The sequence below is a fragment of the Nycticebus coucang genome, chromosome 11 (genome assembly GCF_027406575.1).
Source record: "Nycticebus coucang isolate mNycCou1 chromosome 11, mNycCou1.pri, whole genome shotgun sequence".
Taxonomy (NCBI): domain Eukaryota; kingdom Metazoa; phylum Chordata; class Mammalia; order Primates; family Lorisidae; genus Nycticebus; species Nycticebus coucang.
In genome coordinates, this window is record NC_069790.1 from 38,962,438 (window position 1) to 38,982,975 (window position 20,538).

Sequence of the window (20,538 nt, forward strand, 5' to 3'; positions counted from 1 at the left end):
TTTAACTTTACTTAATGTAACATTTCCCAGTACTTCTTCAGTTACCAAACTTTTTTCTCATGTAACATTTATAAATATTCTACAGAACTGCTGTTCCATAGAATGAACTTTAAAGCATGCAGGGCCAGCCTGAGGGGGAAAAATCATAGTTAACAAGTAGAAGATGTTCCTGATGAATGGCGCTTAATAATTATGGAGAAGACTACATATTCCTGGGGAGAAAATGAGAAGGAGAAAAGGCTTAAAGGTCTAACCAACTTGTAGATGATGCAATTAACAGAGAAGAAGCTAGTCTGACTAGAATGAAGAGTGAATATTTATAAGGAATCAGATTATGAAAAGTCTTGAAATCCATTGTTCACACATTTTCCTATTCACAGTTATAATTAAGTTCCTATTGTACACCAGCCACTATTAGACAACTTGGTACCTCAAGCCTTAGGGAAAATGTATTGCTTAAGGATTTTTAAAATTCATATATCAAAACTTTTATTGAATACCTACTGTATACCATTTTAGAGATACTAAATCACTAGGCCACATAGTTCCATCTTTGAGTATCACATACCATATAAATGACAATTTCACAAAACACTGTACAAGTGAATCAACAGAGATAGGCACAGACCTGAATGAGAGGGGTACTTGGCAAGCATTGGAATGAAAGGTGAGGAAGGTCATCAAGGGCTGTTATCCTGGAGGAGGTGACTTATGAACTCCCGCTCAAAGAATGTGTAAGAGTTAATCAAGCAATGAGAGAGAAGGGCTCCCAGGCATGGGGGTAGGAAGTCAGAGCAAAGACACAGAGGAAAGAAACAGCCTGGTGAGCATGTGCACAGGAGGATTAGAAGCATGCTGGAGGAACAGATGCCAAGCAGGAAGCAGTGCGGAGTGAGACCAGAGAGGCAAGCAGAGACCAGATGTCCTCAGGTGCTGCTTGGAGACTCAGTCCTCCAATTTACAGGGTGTCACTGGAACACTTTGCTCAAGGGAGTTCTGTGGTCACGCTTGTGATTTCAATGGATCATCCTGGCAGCCAGGTGGAGAATGAATGAATTTGGGAAATCATCTATGAGGCTGTCACATCCTGACAGAAGGTGACTAATAACAAAGATTCCTGCAAATGAATACAAGAGCACCCAGGGGTCTCACGCCTGAGCTCACCAGGTTTCAGAGCCTGTTGATTCTTACTTTGTGCATAATTCAATTACTAATAAACCTGGTCAAAGGGTTTCTCAGTCAGTGGCAAATTTTAAAAGAAATAGAGAGAATCTTCTAGAACCAACAACACTATCAAGAAATGATAAACAGTAGACAAAAAAAGAAGCAAATACTATAAAAAGAAGCACAGTATTTAAAAGTCAGCCATGAAGCTCAGAAATTCGGAGCACAGAATTTTGGCTGTTAGAAAACTTTGGATAAGTATTCAACCTCCCACAATGTGGTTCCTTATCTCTAACATGGGCACATATTAATAAGACTGCCCTCGTTATGATGAGTTGCTAAGAGGATTAGTTCATTCAGTGCCTGACAAGAGTTGAGTATCCAAAAAGTAGAAGCTGTTACTATTGTTAATAAAGTGGTTTTGGCCATTTAATTTGGGCGTTAGCCCTATTTCTGTTGAAAAGAGAGTTTCTGGGCACAGAGAGCCTACAAGACTACAAAGAAAGCTGCAGGAGGGTCTCAGAGGTGCAGTTCCATGCTGGTGGATCCCTGACACTCCAGAATGACACAGTGGCCAAAAGCCTGCTCTGCTAGTGGGTCCCATCTGTCCCAAAGGACTCCAGACTTCACCAAGATTGTAGATCCTGCACATGAAGGCTGACTGGCTTGGCATCTCTGTGGCTCCTTTTGGTCCTTTTATTGGATGACCTAGACCAAAGCTTGATGTGTCGGTGCTATTGGAGATTAAGCTGATATCTCCAACTTTTTTTGTTTTGTTTTGTTTTTCCGAGAAAGGGTATCACTGTGTTGCTCAGGCTAGAGTGCAGTGCCACAATCATAGCTCACTGTAGCCTTGGACTTCTGAGCTCAAGTGATCCTTCCCCTTCAGCCTCCAGTGTACCTACAACCACATGGTGTGTGCATCACCACGCCTGGCTACTTTTTAACATGTTTTATGGAAATGGGGGTCTCACTACATTGTCCAGGCTGGTCTCAAATTCCTGGTCTCAAGCTTTCTTCCTGCCTTGGCCTCTAACTTTAATCTACTATAAGGATGTGCCTATGTACCAGAATATAAGCAGGACTCTGGACATCAAAGGTAGAGTTGGAACATGATTTGCCTTTCACCCGATAAAAGTCTTCATTATTCTCAACTTTTGCATTACCGTAAATATTAGGCTGTCCCACATGTATTGAATACAATTCTCAAACATCATTTAGTGTCCACACTTGGTTCTAGGTGTTACAAACCTAAATAGAATTTACATATAACTTTTAAATTAATATAGTATAAAGTATACTTTAGCTAGTAAGATGGTATAAAGTATAATTCCAGAATCCTAATCTTCATCTCTAAAAAGTATCCTTATTTCAACTATCAATGCAATACTTTATTTTTATATTTTGAGGATTAACGTACCTTATACCAATGAAATTGTTTCCCTTGAACTGCAAAAATGACATTAATATTGTTGTCTATTAATTTTTCTGAAAGTTGGCCTAGTGAGGGATGTTCCTGTAATGGAAAATGAAACAAACAAGGGAGTGAAATTTAGTAGCTCAGCCCCACACATATGCAAACATCTATTATGAAGTAAGTTGTATGACTTACATAAAAATTCCTTGGAAGGAATTGTAGATTTAACAAGAGACATTTTAAATCTTTGCAAAAATAATATCAGTGTCAATGTATTAAGGATATTTTATGAAACAATGACCATAAAAACTTGTAACTTAGGAAAATGAAGAGGGCTGAATTGAACATAGTATGAAGAGTGATCAGCATCTCTTTAAATTAATGTTGGACTCAAAGTGATATCATTGAAATATAATTTAAAATTCACCAATAGAGACACATTAATGACAATCACATTCTGAGACAAAATTTAGTCACAACTGTTAAAACGCAAATGTATGCATGTGTACATATATACCTATAAACACCCATGTACAGACATATGCAACCACATACATATTTGCCATATAACATGATATAGCATAAACTCTCTTTAGAAACAGAAAACCCTCTACTCAAATCTCAAGTGTGTCACTTTATGACAAAAATTCTTAGTTACATCCCCTGTAACATTTGAATGATATCAACCTTCCATGATGACTGGCAAGATTAAAAGATAGTAGAGAAATAGTATGTGAACTATTTAATGTAGCTTCTCGCATACAGTAGGTGCTAAAAACTACAGCAATTATCATTTGTATTTCCAACTGCTTATGCAAAGAATGGGTCTTTCTCTTATCGTTATACTTAATCTTAAACCTGTTTTACTTTGAACAGTAAAACTTATGTAGAGCCAGTTGTGATATCCTTTGTGGTCGTGAGAAAACTAGTTATGAATAGGAAAACAGAAACACAATTTAGTTTAGAAAATATGGGAAATCTGACAATTACAGAAATTGCTATTTAAAGTTACATGGTTAGATATAGTATTGGTAAATTTTCTTTCTACATATGCTCTTCTAGAAATTAAAGTGATTGTCTCAAACAAGTTCATAAGTAGACACCTATCAGAGAGAAGATGTCAAACTCCATCTGCAGTGGTCTCTGCCTGTTGGTTGGTACCTAATTGCCTGAGCCAGAGACTATGTGACTGAGCCTCATTAGTATCACATGATTCAAGTTCAAATTACGCCATCGTTATTGCTTTCCAGTGCACCCTCCAATGCTAATTGTGTTTTCTTTAAATGAAAAATTAGTTAAATCATCTTGATTAATATTTCTGTGTTTTGGCAACTATATGAACTTAGTAGAAGAACTAAATTAACTAGTTTACTTATAGTATAAGTTCTGTGACTCATATTTAATTCATATATATATGTGTATCTCTTCTCATATATATCTGAGAAGGCTATACCTTGTGTTTAAAAATATTGTCACTAACATGAGAAGCCATGAGAAATATCTTTTTCTTTATATATTGGCTATAATTTCTGTGATAGAAAAAAAATTTTTGTGAGTTGCATTTAAATATGATATGAAACCAATTTATGAGGCTTAAAAATATTACCACATGGGTTTGGTAAGAAAAAGTTTTACCCAGAGCTATGCTTAAGCATGCAAGTTTAAAGTAATACAAAAAAAATTCCAAAATATAAATTCTGGCAGCTAAATTCTTATTTCTTATTTCTAACAAAAATACACAATCATAAAATAGGTTTAGGACAGTTTGCACAATGCTAGTGAATTAACAAAAATAAATAAAGGTAAGATAAATCTAGCTGTACTGGGAATTTATTTTAACAGCAACAATTACTTTTCAAACATTTTTGCATGTACAAACAAAAATATCACAGCTTGCCAAGCACCAACCCTTTTTAATTTTTACAACTATTCATATTTTAAAGACAATTTAATCCATAGGTTTTTTTTTTTAATTTTCTCTCTATATATACATGTGTTTATTTGGTTTCCACTTTTTGCTTTCACAAAATCAAAGAGGCTTAAAATTTAATAACAATAACAATGTTTAAGATAAGGACTAGAAACAAAAAAACTCATAAAGAAGGAACAAAGATAAATACATTTGGAAAAGAAATCAGATGATTGCTGTAATGAAACATTGAGCAATAATAATAATAATAATGCAAAAAAGTAACATTCACATTGTCAGATAAAAGTATTTCTATCATAGAATGCTTTGACTCTGAGTTTCAGTATGGAGTCGTCAGTTAACTTTTTATTTTTTGTTCCAAATTCTCAAAAAATAGAGAATATTTATTTTTATAAATAAAAATAGAAGATAATTTCAACAAACAGATCATGCCAAAGCTTATGGACAATAGAAAAAGAAGAAATACTTCAAATTCATTCTACTTCATCTGGATATACCTGATATTAAAATTGGAATAATATATTAGTATAAAGGGAAATTATAAACATATTTCACTTACAAATGAGGGCAATATCCTAAACAAAATATTAATAAGTTGAATTAAAAATTATTGTTCAAATAATGTACTTTGGTCAAAAGTAAATCCAATTTATGTGAGAATTAGTCACTACTTTCTTTTCTTTTCTTTGTTTTCTTCCTTTCCCTCCCTCCTTCTCTGTCTGCTCTCCTCTTACCTCACCGCCACCATGTCATTAATTGTCCTCATATCAAAGTTGAATACTTTGCTTCATGCATCTCCATTCCTGTGATGCTTCACTAAGAATAATGTGTTCCACCTCCATCCAGGTTAATACAAATGCTACAAAATCTCCAATTTTTTTAATGGCTGAATAGTATTCCATGGTATACATATACCACAGCTTGCCAATCCATTCCTGGGTTGGGGGCATTTAGGCTGTTTTCACATTTTAGTGATTATAAACTGAACTGCAATAAACAGTCTAGTACAAGTGTCTTTATAATAGAAGTTTTTTTTGTTTTCCTTCTGGGTAGATGCCCAGTAATGGGATTGTAGGATCAACCAGGAAGTCTAGGTTGAGTTCTTTAAGGTTTCTCCATACTTCTTTCCAAAAAGGTTGTTTTTGTTTGCAGTCCCACCAGCAGTGTAAAAGTGTTCCTTTATCTCTACATTCGCACCAGCATTGGCAGTTTTGAGATTTTTGTGATATGGACTATTCCTGCTGGGGTTAGATGATAACTCACGGTGCTTTTGATTTGCATTTCTCTGATAATTAGGGATGATAAGCATTTTTTCATATGTTTGCTAGCCATTCATCTGTCTTCTTTAGAGAAGGTTCTGTTCATCTCTCTTCCCCATTAATGTATGGGATTGTTGGCTTTTTTTCATGTGGATTAATTTAAGTTCTCTATAGGTCCTAGTTATTAAGCTTCTGTCTGATTCAAAATATGCAAAAATCCTTTCCCATAGTGTAGGTTGTCGATTTGCTTTGGTTGTTGTCTCCTTAGCTGTACAGAAGATTTTCAGTTTAATGAAGTCCCATTTTTGTTGTTGTTGCAATTGCCATAGCAAATTTCTTCATAAAGTCTTTCCCCAGGCCAATATCTTCTAGTGATTTTCCTATGCTTTCTTTGAGGATTTTTATTGTTCTATGCCTTAAATTTAGGTTCTTTATCCATCTTGAATCATTTTTTTTGGTTGGAGAAAGGTGCGGTTCAGTTTCAGTCTTTTACATGTGGCTATCCAGTTCTCCCAGCACCATTTATAGAATAGGGAGTCTTTCCCCCAAAGTACATTCTTGTTTGGTTTATTGAAGATTAGGTGATTATAAGTTGTTGGTTTCATTTCCTGGGTTTCTATTCAATTCCAAATATCTATGCTCTATTTTTGTGCCAGTACCATGCTGTCTTGAATACTATGGCCTTGTAGTACAGCCTAAAATCTGGTACAGTGATGCCCCGGCTTTGTTTTTATTACTAAGAACTGCCTTAGCTATACGGGGTTTTAATCCAGAGATTTTTAACCAGCTTATACTTAATTCACTTAATATCAATATTTAAAGAACAGCCTGAAATGTAAGCAGTTTTTGGAGCCTTTCTAATCTCTTTCCTTCCCCCAAACAGGAAATCACACTGACCAAAAGTACACAAAATTTACATACAGAAAGTTTTACTTTGGTCAGAAGCTTACTAAGAAGGTCAGTTGAACTTTTAAGCTTAAAAGACCATATTTTTTGAGTTCTAGAGAAAAGCCTGTTTTAAAAGAAAATTCCTAGTACCTCAAGACAGATTTTTGAAAGTCACAAATGTATAACAGATATTTAAATAAACCACTGTTGACAGGAGACCTTTGGATTGATGGCTGTTGTCAAAGCCCCTCCCCTCTCCTTCAGGAAGCACCCTACCTTTGAAGTATTTTATCTTTTATGTCTTTTATTTCACTAACAGGAGAACACACTCCCTCTCAGCCAGCTGGCCCTTTCTGGTGACATCATTGCTCCTGAAATCTATCTCCCCCTCTCCCTAACCCCTTACATATCTCTGTAAACTCTGAAAGTAATTAATAAAGGTAACAGGCATTTCAGGGGCATAAGGGAGAAGGAGAGCGATCTGGCCAGGCAGCTGCTAAGCAATTAAGGCCGTGGGAAGTAACTTATAGTGTCAGAAGAAAGAGGAGCTAAGGGATTCACTGGGAGCAATTTCCGTTAAAGACAAAACCGTGTAGAGATGTACGGTGGAATTTTAATAATGCATATATCTAGGCAGACAAAAACGTCTAAGATTTTCTTTTCAAAAGTGAAACTCCAAATAAAAAGTTTTACAAATAAAATCTGCAGTACTTAATATTCTAACAAGATATAAAAACCCAGCAACTTAGTTAACTAAAATGTTCAGTTATTTGGATTAGCTTTTAGACTTTTCTTTTTAAGGAAAAAAAACAGCATGGAAAAAATCAGATAGCTGGGATTCATTTAAGATAAAACTTTGAATGATGCGTTTAAAGTCAGTCCACACTATTTCAGTGGCTGATGTTCTATCCACATGGTTGTACCATGGTAACTGCACAGACCAGGGATTCTTAACAGTGGTGCATCGACATTTTTGGCTGGGTGCTTCTTGTAGGAAGGGGGCTGTCCTGAGCATCTTAGGATGATTATTAGCACCCCAGGCTTCTACCCAATAGCTTCCAGTAGCACTCTTTCCACAAGTGACAACCAAAATGTCTGAAGATATGAAAATGTCCCCTGGAGGGCAAAACCTCTCCACCTGAGAGCCACACCCCCTGTAGGGGCTCTCACTGGGGGCTTCAACTCATGGCTTTGCAATCACTCGCTCTGTGACACTGGGGGCTGTCTTAACCTTTCTGGGATCTAAGTTTCCATATGTATAAATACTAGTATCTACTTCTCAGAATTATGATGAAGATCAAATAGGTTAAAAGGTGTGGGGAGGCGCTGGCCCCCTGTACCAAGGGTGGCAGGTTCAGACACAGCCCTTGGCCAAACTGAAACAAAAACAAAAAGAAAAGAAAGAAAAAAAAAGATGTGAGGGCTTTGACCTACCTTTCTGTAATCACTATGTACTAAGCTTGTATTAATGGTGAGGAGGGGCTCATGTCCTGAGGTCACACTGCCTGGTGTCTCCTACAGGCCCTGCTGTGTGGGTGTGTGTTACTGCAGCTAAGGGTCTGATTCCTTTATATATGCGTATTTCTGCTGCTCTACCCTCATTTATAAAATAGAAGTAAAGCAATATCTACATCCTTACTGGGACACAGGATGGCACTGCATGAGTGTAAAGGAACAGACCCCATAAGATTGCTTAAGAAAAGACAGTTATTAATAGAAAACTGCTCAGTAAAACACAGGGGCCATTACTAAAGGCTGGATGTGCTCTTGATATACCTTGCTTTACCTGCCTCACTTATTTACCCTTCGTCCCTGGCCCCAGATGTGTTTGCGTTTGTGTCCTCTGTAAACGTGGTGTACATGATAATCATAATACTTTAGTCACTGAAGCAGGAATGGACAGATAATTTTTGAAAGCTTTCCAATAAGAGTGGCAACAAGAAAAATACAGTTTAGCCAACACACCTCATTTATCAGAACATTCCATTCCATAAACACTTTTATCAAATTTGATTTCTATTGCATCATTTTTATAAGCCATCATTTTATCTAATTCCAGAGGCTCTATGTAAGCAGAGACAGACAAGTCTGAGCCTGGCACAGGTGATTTCTACATGCAACTTTTGCTTTCAATTAAAAAAAAATTCCAGCTAAATATTGTTTCCTGGCCATGTTTTTGAGAATATGAGATTCATTCTAAGTAGGTTTCTCATAAAATGACTATTGAAATAGTCTCACAATGTTTGTAATTTAAAACAGAAAGTTTGGCAAATTGCAAGCTGAAATCAGGTGTTTTAATAACTTTTAAAAGCCCCACAAGATGTAATACAGGCATTCCCCAGGTTATAAACATTTGACTTACATATAACTTGTACTTACGATAGTAACCCAGGGATTGCCTGTAACATTTTTATTAAAACTGAAAATTGACTAAAATCCTTTTTGTTGCATTCTGTGCCTGGTACAAAATAGATGTTCAATGAATTAGCATTTTTATTAATATGTGCTCTAGACAAAAAAGCTGAAAAGCAGAAAAAAGAGACACACTGCTTTCTGAAGTTGAGGAGGCTACTTCTTAGTCACAGAGCAGCAAAAATACTAACAAGTCTCTTAACTAAAAGATGACACTTATCTCCTTAAATGGGATTATGTCCAATATTGACATTAGTTTTCAGTGCTTTCCAGACATTGAAAATATTCCTTCCTGAAACAAAGTGGAGCAGTAAAATAAATGTATTAACTTTATGAAAGTTTGTCAACTTAGGCAGTAAAATTATGAATTTAATTAGTTTAGTGTCTTTTTAAGCTCTCTTCATCTGCAGTTCTGGAAAAATTGGATATAATTCTATGTAGTTGAGATTCATGGTAAAAAGAGAGCTTCCTAAATGGCATACTCAAAGTCAAGGACATGTTAAAATTTCTTGAAAAGAGGTACTGTGTTGATTTTAGCCACAAGGAAGCAAAACTCTTCAGCAATGCCCAAGATGCCTTCTGCACTTCTCTCTCAATACTCTAAAATGCTGATCCATTTGGCAACCTGTCTACCCAAATGAGGCTTCAGGGAAAGGCGTGAACTAGGAGGACAGTAGTGCAGAAATTTCAAGGTGGAGTGATAAAGACCATCCTGTAATGGGGCCCAAGAAATAGCTGTGTGGAAAAATACCAAGCCTGACCCAGCAAATACTCAGAATACATCGCCTGTACCAGCACAGGCAGTACGGGACGGTAGGATCCTGCCTGTTGAATCTCTCTATTCAGAGCTGTGAGTCACACAGCCATCTGAAAATCCCATTGATGAGGTTCATCGGGTGACCTCCACACCCTTGCTCCTGGGTCTCCTTTCATTCTTACAAAAGATCTTGGTGCTATTCTTGGCTTCTGCCAAGGGCGGGGCGAATAGTTTCTGGCAGGCCTGACTGAGGTTGGAAATAACTCTAGTGGAGCAGGGTGGGGAGAAAGGGTGAAATTCCAGGCCTTCGGTATTAATAACCTATTGCCTACACCATTAATAACTTTCGTAATAACATCTATCATTATAGAAAGAATGCCATACTTTGAATTGTCATATTTACTGGGTAAATCACAAAACTACATTACTACTCAAAGTTTTTTATTCCAGCACTTGATTTTGAAGAGAAATCAGTGGAAAGTGTATTTTATTCAACAGTGTGACATCATTTGCGAAGGGCCATATGCTAATACGAACAATGTGCAAATGTAAGTTATTTTAGATTATATACTGTTTTGTAATTTATGTAAGTCAAGTCATCTGGGTTGTAGTCCATGAGTCAGGCAGTACCCAGAACATTAGAGTAGAAATTACACAAAGAACATCCATTCTCTATTTTTTATTTTTTACTTTTCAGTTGAAATACTGTGGCAAACTGGTTAAGAATACAGAATTTTTATTTAAGATTGGGTTGGGTTGGCCCCAGCTCTGCAGTAAACTGATTTAACTTTTCTGACCTTCAGTCCTTCTCTTTGAAAAAGAAGGATAATTATGACTGCCCTATGGAGTTGTTGTAAAGATAAAACTTGAAACTGTGGGCAAAGAATTTGCTACAATGTTGTTAGTGACCATATACTCAAAAGCCGGGGTTCATAATGACCTTTGGGAAGTAACTATGTGTACCAGCAATAGAAATAACTCTGCTCCAGGTAACTTAAGACATATAAAAGGTCTTTTATCAATTATTTCCTTTTATAAATAAAAGAAAAAGAATCTTGAATCAAGGAGCTCAGATACTGCTCAACATTACTGGCATTTTGGCTGCTGGAGATAAAGCCAAGAAACAAAGTGTTGGATTACTTGTGTTATACAAAATAAAAAAATTCCTTCCTAATGGCCAAAGAGAAGGGGATAGAGATCATTTTAAAATGGGCAGAAAAATAATGCTTAGTGTCAAGGTCAAGGTAGCCTTACAGGTTTCACAGCAAAAGCACATCTTGTGTACATAAACACATGGCTAAGCGATCAATCAAAATGCTTTCCACTTCTTTTGTTTTAGGGCAGTGTCCCTAGAAATAAAGGGAATGAAAATTCTTAGGAAGAGGATCACTTAAAACATTGACCGAGGGCTGGCAGGTTCGAATCCAGCCCAGCCTGCCAAACAATAACAACTACAACCAAAAAATAGCCGGACATTGTGGTGGGTGCTTGTATTCCCAGCTACTTGGGAGGCTGAGTGCAAGAAGTGTTGCCCAAGAGTTGGAGGTTGCTGTGAGCTGTGATGCCACAGCACTCTACCCAGGGCAACAGCTTGTGACTCTGTCTCAAAAAAAAAAAAAAATTGAGATAGGGTAATTGAAATAAAAATATTCTTCTCAGATACCAACAAAAACACCATACGGGTGACATGTGGAAGGGTCATTCCTTTAAATAAATGGAACAATGATCAAGAAGGTGAAAAAAGTTCTAGATGTATTATTCAATTTCCTGATATCCTAAGAACCTAAGGGCTATCTACATTCCACTAGAATTAAAATTTATTTCTGTGAAGTTTTATGACATGGTATATATCTAAAATTATGACAGCGTATCTTTGCTCGGGAATCCTCCCTAGATGAGCAACAGCATCCTTTCACATTCGGTTGTGGAAAGATGATTTCAGCAACTTGGCAAAACTTCAAAAGAATAACGCAATTTGAGAATAATGTCATTGTTATTCCTTCCTTAAAAAAAAAAGCATCTCTTTGTCTCACAATAGAATATTTCCTCCTTTTTCCTCCTCCACTCCACAATAAATAAATTAGAATTCTATGTCTGACCAAAAGAGGCTAAATAGAAGGAAGAATAGATAAGACGTGACTAAGCAGGTGGGTCTGCCAACGTGAAGTGAGTCTGAGTAAAAAACAATTAGCAAAGATGAAAACACCATAGGACTAACTCTAAGTCTTAAACTTTTAAATTCAAACTTTAGTTACCTTTATTTTGAGACTACTTTCAAAAACTGAACTAACCAAGGGTTGGACTTGTTTTATGTGATAATATGGGTACATCTGTCCCTCCAGACTTGTCAGACTTTTGACAGACAAGTCTGGAGGGGTGCTCCAGATTAACTGAAGGTCTATTTAAAATTTACATATGAGAATGACACAACTTTCAGCATAACTTATACGCTTCTCACACAATGGTTCCCAAACTGTGTGTGAGGTACTTTAGATACTCTTAAGAGTGGCACAAAAGAGTTCCTATTTTCAAAGACAACACAATGATACTCAATATACATCAGGAACCCACGAACTACTAGTTTAAAGTAATTCACAGTTTTAAGATCGCAATTGGCTCTGTTTCTTTAAGTGACATCACATCTTTGCCAAGTTAGTCAACTCAAAAATCAGCGTAGAACAGAAAAAGAGGGTAGTCATAGCCAATCTGATTACAAAGTTTAGGGAGTTTCCATTAATAAGTTACTTACTAAAACTGACAAATATATCTCTATATATTTGATTTATTGGTATTACTTTTCCAACTGGCTACTAGATTGTTATGACATAAGTAGGTAAGTTTTTGCATCTAATTACTTAAAAAACAGAACTCAGGTATATCTTTTGGCCTAGGGCGCCGTGAGGAAAAAAACAACACTGAAACACTAGGGTCCCATGAACTAAGAAAGTTCGAGACCTTCTGTTTTGACATTTGGAAGAACATATAAGCAGGTGTCAACATCAGAAACAAATGATGCTTTGTGCTGTTGATTTTTCACATTTAATGCCAGTGAAGACGAGGTTCTAGAAGATTGTATTTAAACGTATGATTCAGAGCTTACACAAGCTGAACCCTCAGGAAACAACCCAGGTACCTAAAAAGAGGCTAAACATAGACAAGTTGCAGACAGAACTACAAAGTAGAGACTTTGCCTCATTTCACTTTCCCCTCCCCAGTCTCTATTCAGTTTCTACCTATTGTAGTGTGAGGTGTTTTCAGGTCAAATACACCTTTTTTACAGCGATGCCTTAGTATGTTTATTGGGACAAAGCAAAGGCATACTTGTGTCTCCTTTCAGGGTCCTTGAATTGCATCAGTTGCATTGAAACCCAGCTTTCATATCATTTTTGTTTTCAAAAACCATACAGTGTTTTGTGGCTCATCAGAGGTTAAGCCACTAAAAGTTGTCAAAGTATCTTAGCCAAATATTTTAATGATCAGCATTTATAGATTGCATTGCTCCACAAATTCTCTTTCATGGCCTATCCCGGTTCTCTATCTTGCATTTTTAAAGCAATTTCTCGGTACTAGAACAACTGAACTGCCAATTCAAACTTGTACTTTAATCAAAAAAGTGGTAGCTATGAAAGGGCTATTGCTACATTACCATGGTTGTGGATTTGACGTAGACATTATTCTTCAGATGGCAGTTTCCGTCATTGGGTACCACTATGCCTGCCAATTTGCTATCGAGAGCAAGATGAGATGTCTGATCTGTCATCACCAGCAGCAATCTTTTGGCTTCCTTTCGCCATCCAATATGACTCTTAAAATAAACATGTAATTAGCCTTTGTACAATAACATAGATCTGTCTGTGGTCTCTACCTCAAGTAAACATTACATTCGAGTTGGTGAACATATGTCAGGCTAGAATAATGTGCATAAGTACAATGCTAAATTAACTTTTATGTGAACATCTTCTATTTTCCCACAGTCATCTGGGCACACACATTCCTGGCCAGAGTCTTCTAGTATTCAACTGGAGGAAGATTAAGCCAGGTTACAAAGTAGGATGACCTAATGTGAGTAGATGACAGTCTACTCTCTTCCTTGGAGTGTGGTGCATTAACAAAGCAGGCCTTTTGGAAAGAATTTCCATGTGAGTAAGTTATTCTTTCCCTTTTATCTTTTCCTATTTATATCCCCTTCCCAAATTAGCTCCTCTGTCCCAAACACATACCAAATGAAAACAAAAAAAAAAAACAACCTTGGTGAAGAGTAAGAGATAGGAGAAGACTGGATTCATCTCTGGTATGTTTCGACTTTTATATGAAAAAGAAAATAACAGATCTGACCAAACACTTCATACTGTGACCCCTCTTACCTCACAGACTGCCGCCTGCAGCATGGCATCGAAGCCTCCTTCTGGTGTATCTATGTTTCCAGAGATCTTCTGTCTGTGAACCGCTTTCTCAAACTCCGTGATGTTCTCCGTCAAAGACAGGACGTGAATGTACCCGTGGGGAGGCATACAGTCTAAATTGTAATCGCTACATGAAAAAAGAAGAAATGCAAAGTCTTTTTTGCTGCACTTCCTTAAAAATTCCAGAATGATACTAAAGTAAAATTGTGTAGTTGTGTGAAAAGGGAGGAAGTTTTATAAGTACTTATAAAATTAGAAAGAAGTTCAGTATTGGTGACTATTTTCTTGCAAGTAGAAAATAGGACAAAAAGAATTTAGTGTGAAAAAAATGAAGACTAAGGGCGGAGCCTGTGGCTCAGTGAGCAGGGCGCCGGCCCCATATACCGAAGGTGGTGGGTTCAAACCCAGCCCCGGCCAAACTGCAACAACAACAAAAAAATAGCTTGGCGTTGTGGCGGGCGCCTGTAGTCCCAGCTACTCGGGAGGATGAGGCAGGAGAATCGCGTAAGCCCAGGAGTTGGAGGTTGCTGTGAGCTGTGTGACGCCATAGCACTCTACCAAGGGCAATAAAGTGAAACTCTGTCTCTACAAAAAAAAAAAAAATGAAGACTAAACACGTTTAATATGGGACAACTAAAGGCTTTCAATATGCTAATCTGCATTGTAAGTTTTTAAGGGGATTATAAGAACTTGGAGTGATTTCTCATTACAGATGACCCTGGGATGACTAAGACACACTGGGTGAGGGGGGAATATTTTGGAAGAATTTAGTTGAAATATCATATTATTGTTTGACTTCTTTCAAAAAATATTGTATAAATTTTTAAAACGATGCTTGGTATAGAATTATTGATAAACAATCAAAATTCATTAAAATTATTCTGAGAATTCCATTATATTCTAGCAAGTAAGAATCATTCCTCAGGTGTTCAAAGGGCAGGTTCATGAAACTTCCTTAGGAGATAATCAGTCCTATTCTGGTAGAGAGGATAACAGAGGTATTTCAATGAAATGGAATATGTATCAGAAGGCGATCTGAACAATTTGCAAAAGTGGAAAAGATGTTAAAAATAAAATGTCTTATGTTAAAAGAATTATATAGATTTATTTTTCTGAAAATTCAGCAGGCTAATGACAATACTGTGTGAGAAACTTGTATTTTTATAGTTAGTTCTTTCACGATTGGGCATGTACTACTTAGGATCGGGATTCCAAATTGATTTTTTTAAAGGCTCTTCCTAAGCACTCAAATTTTTATCATATGACCCACTCTCCATGTGATGGTTGAGATTTCTTTGCAGTCCATCATAAGCAACATACTTACACATAGTCACAATACAGTGATGGGGAGAGAGAGGCTGTATTGGCAAAGTAAATACTTTAATATGTGGTCAAACCTTAGTTCAACAAATTTGGAGCCATCAAAAAGGAGAAATACAGAATTTCCAAAGGGGTATTAATATACACAGCAGCCTAATCATGGTAGATTTATCCAAAGTTACTAATAAAAACTGAACGAATAATATTTTAACGAATATAAAATAAAAAGCCCAATCTACAAATAATCTCAGAAGTTTTCAGATGGGAACACACACCTTCTCCACAAATATTTTTTTCTTTTTTCTTTTCTTTTTTTTTTTTTGAGACAGAGTCTCACTATGTCACCCTCAACGGAGTTCTGTAGCATCACAGCTCACAGCAACCTCAAATCTTGGGCTTAAGCGATTCTCTTGCTTCAGCCTCCCAAGTAGCTGGGATACAGACGCTGGCCACAACGCCTGGCTATTTTTTTTGTTGCAGTTGTCCTTGCTGTTTAGCTGGCCCAGGCGGAGCTTGAACCCGCCAGCCTCGGTGTATGTGGCCGGCGCCTTACCCACTGAGCTCTGGGCGCCACCCCACAAATATTTTTAATTCTTACTGCACAAGACAAAAATATAAAGTTTGGCAAATTCTTTATATACAAACAAAGTGAGATTTTATGACACAAAAATTCATGTAGCATTATCCACATCAAACATTAGATACCTGCACTGATTATGAATCCTTTCAGGGTGAATGCTAATATATGGTGAAACTGTTTTATCAACATATGAGCCAAATCCAAGGCGGAAGTCACGGGAGAAAAATGCCATTTTTCTAGATAAGTCATTTCCGACAGAATTTAATTTTTCTATATTATTGTGCATCGATGCTGAGACATCCACCAAATAATACAGATCCACAGGATATTTCTTCAGAGGATGAATTTTCAGCATAAAACTCACTTCAGCTCCTAGTTCAAAGAAGGAAAAACATCACGCAGTCTTCATTTTAAACATTTCAGGATAAGCTGTCAATAAGTCAGTCGCATCTTAGGGTCTAGCACAATTATCACCAATTTGGACATAATGAATAAAATTTGAAATATTCTGATATAATTGTAAGTCAGTTTGAAAAATCATACCAATTAATTAGTGTCCAAATTCTATAATGCATTTCTCACGCCTACAGGCTAAACAGAGATGATGATAAATGGACCAGCTCAATATAAATGTAACAGAGCACCATCATATGAACCTACATTGCCCTTAGTAGCTAGAAAAGCACAGTGTAACCTTGATAAGCAGTCTCTCTTGATAAGTCCAGTCTCTCAAGAGACCGGAGGTGGCTATGCTTTTGGATGAGTTGAGGAAAACCAGAAAGGTACTGTAAGAAAAATAATCTCTGATTGGATACAGGTATAAATGCCTTCTTTCACGTAAAGGCATATTTACATATGAGATGGAAGAAGTCTGGTACTGAGTCCTAGATTAACCTATTCAAAATATGGTAATTAGTACTTCATCATGAGTTAGTTAAGATGCTTCCTATCAGTTAGCCGAGAGAAGGAGCAAGCCAGGGGGCTAAAAGCATACCCCATGCTATGCCACAAGGGACCTGGAGAGTGGAGAGGACAGCATCTGTCCAACACGCAGTGGACATTCATATACTGAAGAGGGGTCCCACCGGCAAGAAGAGGTCCCCACAAGGCGCCTCCTTAAGGGTAACTGTCTGCACTGCAGTTTCATTTAGTTCTCTGCTATAACATTGACACCAGGACCTGGTTATCCCTGCAGACCTCTACAGGGCTGGCAGTTCTACTTTTAAGTATATGGTAAAAAGTCATCTGTGTAAATGAAGGCAATTTATCACTTGTAAGCTTCATTCTTTTAAACAATAAAGAAAATGATTTGTATACTGTTAATTATTTGCCCATAGAGAATATTTTGAGCGGAAAACATTTTTTTTTTAAATAAACATTAATGTGTATATATACTTGGTAGCTTGATCTACTTATTAAAGAAATCCACTAATTTATCAAACAATATTTTTGTATTCATGAGCATAAAAATAGCAATATTTTCTTTTAAATTATTTCACAAATCAGTTTTTTTTAGCTATCGGCAAAATAATAAAGTTTTACTGATATATAATAATAATTAAGAGAGAAAGGGTTAGTCATTCCTAACTTGCCTTTATGTGCAGGAAACACCTTTAGTAACATTCTTGGTTTTCTTTTCCTTTATTTTTCTTTTTTGAGATAGAGTTTCACTTCGTCACCCTTGGTTGAGTGTGGTGGCATCACAGCTTACAGCAACCTCAAATTCTTGGGCTCAAACAATTCTCCTGCTTCAACCTCCTAAGTAGCAGGAGCTATAGGTGTGCACCACCACAGCTGGGTAATTTTTCTATTTTTTATAGAGATGGGGTCTCACTTATGCTCAGGCTGGTCTTGAATTCCTGAGTTCAGGCAGTCCACCCACCCAGTCTCCCAGAGTGCTAGGGATACAGGTGTGAGCCACCATGCCTGGCCACCACTCCTGGTTTTCTGGCTCACGTTTGTTAGAAGAAACTGGCCCATTCTCTCACCCTTTCCCTTCAAAAGCTGGGCTGCCTCCAGAGATCTAGTACTATTCTGCTCTGCTTTTGGGCTTCTGGTGACAGAAAGCCTGACCATTTGGCAGTGGTCTGCAATTTGCATGAGAAGTAAATTCAGGAGAGCATTAGAAACTGGTATGCAGGGCCAGATCAATGAGAAATAGAAACAGAGCGCAGCTGGGGAGTGTGGTTCATATGCAGGGGCTTAAACTTAAAATAGGCATTAGCATTTTTTTTTCTTTCAGACCCAAAATATCAATCCTCACTAGGCAAACTGCTGTTGAAAAACACTGCTATCATTGAAGATAAAAAAAAAAAAAACCCATAAACTGTATAGTTGTTGTTTTTAACTGTTGACTTGGGATTATGGCTAAAGGGCTTTGGCACTGGCCACGTGGCTTTCAACTTGGTGCATCGTTGTCGTTTATGGTGGCTTGTCTAAACACGAATGCCTTTCATACAGTCGCTGCTAGATGGACTAGATCATAGTACTTCAGCATATTGTGCAGGGGCTCCCACAAAAGTCTGGGTTGGTGACCTTAGCAAACATGCAGAGTCTGTACAGCTTCAGCCAAGGCAAAGTCCCTGGAGGCCTAGGTATTCAGGGTGCTCCAACTGAATGCTACCCACACAGAGGTCCTCAGCTGAAACCAGCTGCTCTGAGCCTCGTAGGCAAATTGTGGTCTCACATCAGCAGAGAAGAGGACTATGAGTAAGCCTGGCCAAAAGGTCAGGGTTAGTGCCTGCGACTTGATTTTGGATTACACAGATTCTTGTGGTAGCACAGACCACCTGGGTCAGTAGAGAGCTTTCCAATAAAGGAGAAAAGAGACTCTTTCCACACACAGGCCTTTTAGTCATAACAATAATAACAATTTCTACTTTTACACTGCAAGACCATAGACCTTTCTCTGTGGCTCTAGCTGTAATTAGTCAACTCAAGTAGGTTATTCTAGATAGGCTGACCTCAATCCTACTCTGCTTGCTAAGGAGGAAGCTCAAGGAGTCAACTTGGATTACTGTGTCTTGCCCGGAGTTTGAGACGTTCTCCATAATATGCTCTCAAGTTGGCTTTGGAATGTATCACAATATATAAGAGAGAAAACTTCTCTTGGTATCAGCATTCCATAGTAAGAGGAAGTCAAAATACCTTTTCAGGGCAATGTGAATAAAGTGTCCCTAGTCAAAACTCCCACTGAAAGTTTTCATGTAATGTCAAAGTAGGACCACTGGTAAACTATATTGGACAAGGTGAGAAATGGCAAAGAGTATGACGTGTGGGCTTACAGCAACCTTGGAAATCGCCTATAACCCATTTCAGTGTCTTCTTCTTCTGGCAATTCTTCACTTCTCAGTGGTTGTAGAATTATTTCCATAGGAAATACAGTTGGCACTGGATGTGCCTGCATGAAAGTGACAGAACTGTCCTGACAGACCACTGATCTGTGCCCTCAAGGGGGCAGCACCTGCAGGCTCACCAAGTGGCAACATCCAACGGTTTAAAACAAAGAGTGTGGCAGCAACGGAGAGGGAAGAAAACGGAACTGATTGTTCCTCATTCTTGTCCCTGTTTCCCATTTAGAATGAGTCCTCCTAGACTGAGTAACCTTCCTTCCACATTCACTCACCCTTGGGGGCAACATATGACTTTACAAAGCAATTTTATCTGAAGTATTTTATTTTTCATGTTCAATACATTTCTATTATTACTTTAAAATTAGGCTATCTCAACTGTCAGATATGAACTAAATTATAGTCAACTGCATTTGTTTATATAGACAAGAGTAAACGTGAGTTGGAGTGTACTCTCCAAATATTTTCAGGTAAGGAAGCATGGGTTAATATTTATCGTGGATAGTAATCAAAGACATTAGTCAAAGTGCCCTTTTAAAATTTCACATCATGTTAATTATAGCTGCTCTTGTCTGTAGACAAAAAAACCTTGTATTTTCAAGGTTTGGGGTATTGAAAATAAATGGCAATGATTATTTACATTTCTGGTATTTTTATCAGTCTCAGAAAGTAACCTAAGTTACTTTTTTACAGTGGGAAATGATTTGGGGGATGCCCCTGCTGTTTTCCTGTTTATGTACTTTACTGCGGGTACACATACTTCATTCCTTTCAACAGCTTTCTATTTATGAAATACAGGTAAACACGAATTTTATGGGTAAGAATTTATGTTTATGTGAATATCTTTAAAGCATCACCCAATTCTCCTGGATGCAGAGCTACGGAATTTTCCTTTCTTTTCTGGAACTCAAGTCACATTATCTCACCAATTGTAGGCCTTTCGTCCTACATTGAATAGTCAATTCTTACCCATGAACATCGGTGATGATTGGTTAAGGCCAACCGTGAGAAAGTTATAACGGACTATCATTTGGGGTTGACTATAATATTTCCTCCTT

General features: G+C 37.3%; 1 protein-coding gene and 1 non-coding gene across 3 annotated transcripts in view; both read right to left on the bottom strand.

Moving 5' to 3' along the window:
• ITGB8 (integrin subunit beta 8) overlaps positions 1-20,538 on the bottom strand; it is an 85,010-nt gene that overhangs the window by 20,505 nt on the left and 43,967 nt on the right. For both annotated transcript variants that reach the window (XM_053553606.1, XM_053553604.1), the window contains 4 exons: positions 16,256-16,502; positions 14,192-14,357; positions 13,474-13,632; positions 2,585-2,680 (listed from right to left, as the gene is read on the bottom strand). In XM_053553606.1, the coding sequence (XP_053409581.1) occupies positions 2,585-2,680; positions 13,474-13,632; positions 14,192-14,357; positions 16,256-16,485 (651 nt within the window). In that variant the 5' untranslated portion in view covers positions 16,486-16,502. The remainder of the gene's footprint in view (positions 1-2,584; positions 2,681-13,473; positions 13,633-14,191; positions 14,358-16,255; positions 16,503-20,538) is intronic.
• On the bottom strand, positions 18,365-18,432 carry LOC128560597 (small nucleolar RNA SNORD56). Its single transcript, XR_008373078.1, has one exon. It is a non-coding gene; the product is annotated as a small nucleolar RNA SNORD56 (small nucleolar RNA).